Source organism: Bison bison, unplaced genomic scaffold, assembly GCF_000754665.1.
Source record: "Bison bison bison isolate TAMUID 2011002044 unplaced genomic scaffold, Bison_UMD1.0 scf7180017864286, whole genome shotgun sequence".
NCBI lineage: Eukaryota > Metazoa > Chordata > Mammalia > Artiodactyla > Bovidae > Bison > Bison bison.
Window position 1 is genome coordinate 1,392,038 of NW_011494858.1, and position 8,659 is coordinate 1,400,696.

Below are 8,659 nucleotides of genomic sequence, written 5' to 3' on the forward strand. Positions count from 1 at the left end.
GGCATGAGGTGACGCCCCCAAAACCAACTCAAGCTCAGCAAACCTCCAGCTGAGGAAAGCCTTCTCTGTCTCTCTCTATTTTTCTTTACGAGCATTTGGCAGATGCATTAGTGATGGCAGTCAGTGAGGGCGTCAATGAACTGATGACAGACGGCTGCATGTGGGGCAAGTTCCCTTATCAGAAAGAGAAACCTTGGTCCCAGAAGGACCACACCCATCCCTCTACTGTAATGTGTCTCCCGGCTCACTGCAGATTCCCTAAGGGGAAGCCGGCAAGGGGCGATGGACTGCAACTCTGGGAAGAACTCAGAAACCAAATCTAACACCAAAGGCTGGATGTGAGTATTGAAACATGCCTGTTAATCAGATACAGTGTGATTTATTTTTTCAAATGTGGTGCCAGAAAGCAGTTAAAGCATTTGTATGGATCACTTATTATGGTAGAATTTTAAAACTGGGATTCAGGTGCAGAATCTTGTCCCCCTCGCTTTACAGAGAAGGAAACTGAGGCCTTCCAAGATGGAGGGATTTGCCAAAGGCCCCAAAAGAGTTTGATTCAGGGCCCAGATCAGAACATGGCCCAGAAATCCGTGCTGAAACTGGTGTCTGGCAACACTCACTTCCTTCTCGTTGTGTCAAAAATGTAGTTGTTTTCACAAGCATTACACTCCCATGATGAGATTCTCTAATTCTAGGCTAAACAAAGATAGGGTGTATGTTTTATAAGAGGTATGCTAGACTATCGGGCCATATGCACACACAGCCAAACATCTGGTTGAAAAATCAAGAGTCCGCTAGAATAACACTTGCAAAGAGCAGCTCCATCCATCCCTGGCTTCCTCTTTTTACCCACTCTCTCAGCCCTGGTGCTGAAGCCCAGGGCACAGTCGTGGCTCGTACCATCTGCGTGGCTCCTTCCTCATCCTTGGTCTGGGCAGCCCTGCCCTGGCCTCTGGCTCTGGCATCTGCACCAGGGTCAGGGAAGGAGCCACCACCCGTCCCACCCCTCGTCCATCTGTCCAGCGGGAGGAAGACATTCGCTGACCCTGCCACCCTTGACAGGGCCTGGGACTCTGGGACAGCTAGGAAAATGCAGTTTCCCTTCAGTCAGTCCCTGGGACACACACCACGAGAACCCAGTAAGGAGGTTAGTGATCACACGGAAACCCAGCAGAAAACAGTCATGCGAGGTTTAATGCACTGAACAGGGCTGGCATGTTATGCCGCTCACGTCAGGTTAGATTCTACGGCACACTTGGGAGGGTCACGCATGGCATTCTCCATGTTTATAAACATCCTACCTCAACTTCGTCTTCTTCGTCAGTCTACTCGAGAGGACAGGACAGGATGGGAAAGACAGAAGGGATGCTCAGAAGGCACAGAAGTCAGCAAAGATGAGATCATCTCAATGCCACATCAAATTCCAATAAAAGGACTCAGCCGCCGCAAGCGGGGATACCCTTCTTGATGTGAGTTGCCGAGTTCTGCCTGCATAGCCCTCCTGTCTGGACACTCTCTGAGAGTCCCAAGACCAGTCTTGACCAAGGTCAGGCCAATTTCCTGAGGCTGCCTAGGAGGACAAAAACTGGTTCACCTGGTCCCCTAACCGTTAAAGACCTCTGTGGTCTGGCCATGGGCTGACCATGGTCAGCTGGCTGGTCACTGGGCTGGCCATGTCCCAGGGAACCCAGCACCGCCTGCCAGCCATCAGGACCTCCCTCTGCCTGTCTCCATCCCTCCACTGTGTCCCCTCCTCTCACTCCGGTGCTGAGCCTCTCCTTGCCCAGGCTGCCAGGTCTGGGTCCCCCTGAACCCGTCTACACACAGGCCACTCAGAACAAGCGGGACCAATGCCTGGGCAGGACGGGTCCCCTGACTCTTTCCTCAGAAACGTCAAACGATTTTTAAAATCTTACCTGTCCCTCATGGAGGCTGTCTGAACTGACACGCCATTCTTTTAATTATCACCAGCCAAACTGCTTTAAGTAACCAAATAAAATATTCCTTTTCCAAAAATAAATTGAGGATGAAAGTCATGTCAATTTCTTAATTCTAAATCAGACACACCCTTAATTTAACTTGTGTTTCCACTGAGGTTACGAGCCAGGACAGCAAATTAGACGCAGGTTTTTGAGAACTGACTAAACTTTTGGGAGCCGAAATGACAAAATGCTTCCAGTTCTACACTGCCTCCAGGCAATCAGCCTTGTGATGAGAGACGACTTTTTTTTGTGTGTGTGTAAATCTTAGAGCTTCCTTAACTGGAGAGTTGGCGTTGTCCCAGTGATTAGCACACGTGCTTACCTCCAGCCCTCTCAATACCCACCAGTCACTAGCGTTTGCTTTTCACAGAAGAGGAAGCTGGGGTTGGAGAAGATTCAAGGTCTCACCCAGGAGGACCACGGCCCTCGGCAGGGCTGTAAGCGTCCTGGGATGGACAGCCTACCTTCTCATTGCCCGTCCAGGGTGTGATGAAGGCAGAAACGGCCACACTTGCCTTGTGCTGTCTTGCCTATGCACCGTGTTGCCTGGAACTAGTTTAGGACACAGGGGAAAAGGCTTGAGTTAAGTTCTCACGGATCCTTACATGGCAGGACTCCTGAAGAGTAAGAAAGGAGGCCTTCTGCACATTCAGAAATAGAGAAAGAAGAGTGGGGACGGACGGGCACGTGAGAACAGGTGTGGGGCTGACTGTGAATGCGGGGTCTTTAGATTTTACCCAGACTTCTCTGTGCCTCATAAAATGATGGTTTTCCTAAAGTCCTCTCTGTCTAATTGCAACCACTTCCATCCTCATTATTCAGCATCTATATTAAAAATGACTTCCCACAGTTTTCTCTAAAAGTCACTCCCAGCTCTGATGCTCAGGGGCTCTGCGACTCTCTATTGCCTGCTTTTGTCTTCAGTCGTGCATATGTCGTTTTCTACCCGGATCATGACACCCGTGGGGTACAAGTTTCTCTGCTACTGTACTCACATCTTCCTAGGATTGGTGGGCACACAATGGATGCTTAACTGAGAGCTGGAAAAACCTGAAGCTGCGTACTTTGCGTCGAGTGACAATACCCTAATCTTCCAGCAGATGGCAATCTTTCTACATGAATGGTGCCACTCGTACCATCAAAAACAAGGGCCACCTTGAGGGTGAACCCTGAAGAAACCTGTGCTGTCTAGATTTCAATGCAAATTTAAATAGTTTTGAATCCAATCCTAGAAACATTTACCCCTGTTTATAAATAGGAGGACTGAATATTTTCAGAAAAGGACATAATTTAAAAATTAGTGGGATCTGTAAAAAAAAAAAAAAAATCTCAAGAATTTGGCAAGAAATTCTGATGTGTTTTCGTAACTATAAGCATATTGAGTTTGTATTTTTCACACTCCAATGTGTCTCATTGCCACAAACATAAGCACTTCCCTTTTTAAACTTTTAAAAATAATACTTTGGAATGAAATGTAGGCCAGTTTGCCCAAGTGGGTTCAGTTTGCTTCTTGATTCACTGTCTTTCCAGGAAGCTGAAGATCCAATTGAACCCAGATTTTAGGAGAGGACATGGAACACTCAGCTGATGGCACTGGTCTTCAGAACAATCTGTAGAAAGGGTCCCTTCTGCAGAAATGTGATCTGGGCACTCCCTAAGGATTCAGCAAATTCCAAGGAAAAAAAGGATCAAGTGTAGGGTTAATGGTAAGGAGACTAGTCCCTGGTTCTCCTTCATAATGCCTTAAAATTGAAACACAATTTCTAAGATAATTCATCTGAGAAGGTCACACCCCTCAGGAATATGACTAGCAATCATATTTCCTATTATATGTCTTACAAGATGATTGACCACCATGGGCACAGAAGGCAGCCTCAGTGAGGTCTTCTAAACTGAGCGTATTCCTCCCCAGAGAAACCTGCCTAACTTGGGTTCAGCAGAGGCTTGCAACCCCCATGATGAGGTCACTCCTTGGGTCTTAATCCTTTACCTACTCTGTTCCCTGGATCTGAGGGGCACTGTGCTTCTCAGATAGATATAAAGAGGGGCGGAGCCTAGCAGGTTACAGTCCGTGCAGTCGCAAGGACTCAGACATGACTGAAGTGAATGAACACGTTTCATCAAGGCCCAGCAGCAAGAGGCACCTGCGCTGTGTGTCTTTGTCTCTGGCATCTTCACACAGCGCTTTGCCCTCCACACGGCGTCCACGGTGTGTGTGGGCTCGGTGCTGAGGTGGAAGAGATGCAGGACAAGCCCAGGGGCTGGGGAGGCATGCAAGTGTGCAGGGCTCCCCAAGGGGCCATCAGAGACTCCTGCTAAATTCACTGTCCTCTGGGCTCTCCTATCTTCTAACTCAAGGGACTGCCAAGAGCCCATAAGATTATGTCTTTGAGCAACCACATCAGTTATTTCTCCATTCAAATGCCTAGAATGGGTGGTCCATGTGTCAACTGATTGATTATGTAATATTATCCTGATTATTAAAATCCTGAATCAATTCTCAAATCAGAACCTTTGTCTTCCTCTGGTGTCATTACCTTTTAGACTTTTTCTTCTCCTCTTTCAATTCTAGTCACTTCACAAAGGTTGAAAATGGAATCAAGTATTCAACATCATTAGCAGTACTCTTGCCTGGAAAATCCCATGGGTGGAGGAGCCTGGTGGGCTGCCGTCCATGGGGTCGCTTAGAGTCGGACACGACTGAGCGACTTGACTTTCACTTTTCACCTTCATGCATTGGAGAAGGAACTGGCAACCCACTCCAATGTTCTTGCCTGGAGAATCCCAGGGACGGGGGAGCCTGGTTGGCTGCCGTCTATGGGGTCGCACACAACTGAAGCGACTTAGCAGCAGCAGCAGCAGCATCACACAGCCCACCAAGTTAATTACTTTGTATGGTAGGTTAAAGTTCCTCCACCAGCCACCCCTCCTTAATTTACAACTTAGTTTGAAATTTGTTATATTTCAGATTTTCACCGAAGTGGTAGAGGGACAGTTTAAGAGCATCTTTTAAAAGAGGCAAATTTTTTTCACAATCATAAAAAGAGAAAAGTGCAGCCTCTAAACTGTGGAGAGGTTCTATGGTTGATCAGACATTCAGAATAAATGACGTAAAGAAACTGACTTCATGAAACTTACATCAGTGATCATCTTCCCCCGGGTCTTGTTTCTCTCTCTGTGGTTGGCCCGTTTCTGTTTCTGCTGCAGAACTCTCTCCCTGGTGGTGCGGTACTCCAGTGCAAACTCACTGATGATCCTGCAGAACTTGTTTATGTTCACTTCCCGAATCGCATACGGTGGGTGGCCCATAAAGAGGAGAAAGGAGTGGAACCTGCCATGAAGAAACAATGGTGGCAAGGACTTCAGATTTGAGGAACAAAAATTGGCTGTCTGCAGACTTTCAGTTAAAAAAAAAACCAAACACCCAAAGACATTGTTCTTCCTTCTTGGGGTTCTTTGAGGTTAAAGAGTGAAACAAAGGTCTGTCTAGTCAAAGCTACGGTTTTTCCAGCAGTCATGTATGGATGTGAGAGTTGGACTATAAAGAAAGCTGGGTGCCGAAGAATTGATGCTTTTGAACTGTGGTGTTGGAGAAGACTCTTGAGAGTCCCTTGGACTGCAAGGAGATCCAACCAGTCCATCCTAAAGGAAATCAGCCCTGAATATTCATTGGAAGGACTGATGCTGAAGCTGAAACTCCAATACTTTGGCCACCTGACACAAAGAAACTGACTCATTGGAAAAGACCCTGATGCTGGGAAAGATTGAAGGCGGGAAGAGAAGGGGCCGACAGAGGATGAGATGGTTGGATGGCATTACTGACTCAATGGACATGAGTTTGAGTAAACTCTGGGAGTTGGTGATGGACTGGGAGGCCTGGCATGCTGCAGTCCATAGGGTCACGAAGAGTCGGACATGACTGAGCGACTGAACTGAACTGAAAGAGTGAAAATGTAACCAGAAGTCAAGTTCAGCTAACCTTCTCACTGATGGAGGTGGTATGTTTTCAGGAGATTAAGTACTGTTTCCTTCTTATCTGTGTTTTAATGTTTTTTTTTAATTGGTGTGTAAAACTTTTATAAGAAAAATGATAAAGTACTATTCTAAGAAAGGGCTTCCCTGGTGGCTCAGCTGGTAAAGAATCCACCGGCAATTCGGGAGACCTAGGTTCAATCCCTGGGTTGGGAAGAGCCCGTGGAGAAGGGAAAGGCTACCCACTCCAGTATTCTGGCCTGAAGAATTCCATGGACTGTATAGTCCATGGGGTCGCAAAGAATCAGATACAACTGAGCGACTTTCACTTTCACTTTTAAGAAAAGTATTGCACGTTTTCTAGCTCATATGAAAACTGAGTAGGGGTAAAGAAATGCTGCTTAGCAATTTTAGAGGAGTTAAATGAATAGATGGAATTGACAGGAACATATTTTGAATAACATGCTAATTAATGATTTGTAAAAAGATGTTTATAAGCAAATAAAATTTATTTCATCTATTTAGTATATAAATTAAAGTCACTGAATTCTATTTACTTAAAACTTTTAGAAAAGAAAAATGAACAAAGATGTATCTAATTTTTAGTTATTCAGGAAATGAGAAGGAAGCTACTAGGAGACAAAGGGAAATTTTTGTGTACAACAAACAGTATATATAATTGATATCACTAATTGTAGAAAAAAACATTTTTGATCACTTAATTTATACAGTTTAAAAGGGGTTTGGTATGTTTTTCAAATGAGGGACAGTAGATTAGTCTATTTGTGAAGAATACTAAAGGAGAACATACAACATAAAATTAGAAAGGGATAGAAAAATGCTATTTACAACCAAAAATGCTAGTTAAAACCATAAAACTAAGAAGAAACAAACTATAAAAATTCATGACTTTGTATTAGAAAATGATTTCTTAGATATGATACCAAAGGCATAGGCACCCAAAGGAAAAAAAAAAGATAAATTGGACTCCATCAAATTTAGAAACTTCAAAGGATACTCTCAAGATTGAAAAGACAACCCAAAGAATGGAGAAAATATTTGTGAATCATGTCTAATAGGGATTTGTGCCCAGAAAACATAGATAAATCTTACTACTCAACACTAAAAAGACAAATAAAAAATTAACAAAAGATCTGAATAGACGTTTCCAAAAAGATTATTGGCACATAGTCAATAAGTACATGAAAAGTTGCTGAACACTGTTAGTCATTAGGGGGATGCAAATCAGAACCGCAGTGAGACACCGCTTCCATTCACTATGATGGCTATAATACAAAAGACGGACAAGCACAAGCATTGGTGAGGATGCAGGGAAATGGGGGCCCTCACACAGTCCTGGTGGGAACGCAGAATGGTTCAGCCGCGGTGGAAAAGACAGAGCTCCTACAGAGTTAAACACGGAGCCACTCTGTGCCCCAGCAGTTTCATCCCTGTGTGTGCGTGCTAAGTCCCTTCCTTGTGTCCAACTCTGTGCAACCCCATGGACCGTAGCCCACCAGGATCCTCTGTCCACAGAATTCTCAGGCAAAAATACTGCAGTGGGTTGCCACGCCCTCCTCCAGGGGATCTTCCTGACCCAGCGATCAAATCCACGTCTCTTAAGTCTCCTGCATTGGCAGGAGGGTTTCTTACCACGAGCGCCACCTGGGAAGCCCCTTCATTCCTATACACTTACTCAAAAGGAATGGAACTATGGGTCCACACAAAACCTACACAAACCCCATGACAGCCCTATTCGTAACAGCCCCAAAGGGGAAACAACCCAAGTATCCATCAACAGATGAATAAACAAGATGTGGCGTCTCACTCAAAACTGGCCCCACTACCTCTCTGACCTCACTGCCTAGGACACCAGTCACACTTGACTCCTCATGATTCTTTGAACAAGCCCACCTCAGGCCCCCCATGTGGTGTGTAGGGGACCCTCAGGGGACACAGCTGAGAGCCTGCAGCATCCGTGAGGAGGGACAGGCGGCCACTCCACTGGGAGGACCACAGGCCCTGACAAGGCCTCCATTGTCAGTTCTTCCCTACGCCCAAAGCATTCTTGCCACAGACAGCAGCCTGGATTGCTCTGTCTTATCCCTCAAGTTCCTGCCCGAATATCACCTCCTCAAGAAGCCTCCCCCAATCATCCAAATAAAACAGCACCTCCCAGTCACTCCCTGTCACAAATGTACTCTTTAATCTTTCTTCCTGGCTCTTATTAGTACCTGACATTGTACCCTGGAAATATGACATGATATTAAATGTATTAGGATAGGATACTATACTATATGAATATATGTAAGATGAATCAAGGGAGAACCAATCAGATCACAGCTGGGTCCTCTTTCATAAATAAATACAACCCAAGATTCCTTATCCTCCACTTTTTAGAACATTGCTTTTATCTAGAGGGGATCCAATCTTAACATATAAATTGGAGATATGATTCAAATATACATTGTGCAAACAGAGAAGAAAGTACATTGTATGCTTGAAAAAAAGACTCATGTCCATTTGAGCAAAGAGACTGTGGCCTTCCTACAGAAGAGCAAAATGAGTGTACCTTTAAGGGAGTAAAACATTCGAGGGAATTTTTTTTTTTAACGGGAATATAACTGCTTTTCAATGTTGTGTTAGCTTCTGCTGTAAACAGTGTGAATCAGCTCTATATGTACATACATCCCCTCCCCCTTGAA

The 8,659-nt window shown here is 45.1% G+C and overlaps 1 protein-coding gene across 1 annotated transcript in view; it reads right to left on the minus strand.

The window, feature by feature from the left end:
- FHOD3 (formin homology 2 domain containing 3) overlaps positions 1 to 8,659 on the minus strand; it is a 469,739-nt gene that overhangs the window by 22,483 nt on the left and 438,597 nt on the right. The window contains exons 23-24 of the mRNA XM_010849782.1: positions 5,121 to 5,313; positions 1,302 to 1,325 (exon numbers count right to left, since the gene is read on the minus strand). Coding sequence (XP_010848084.1) covers positions 1,302 to 1,325; positions 5,121 to 5,313 — 217 coding nt within the window. The remainder of the gene's footprint in view (positions 1 to 1,301; positions 1,326 to 5,120; positions 5,314 to 8,659) is intronic.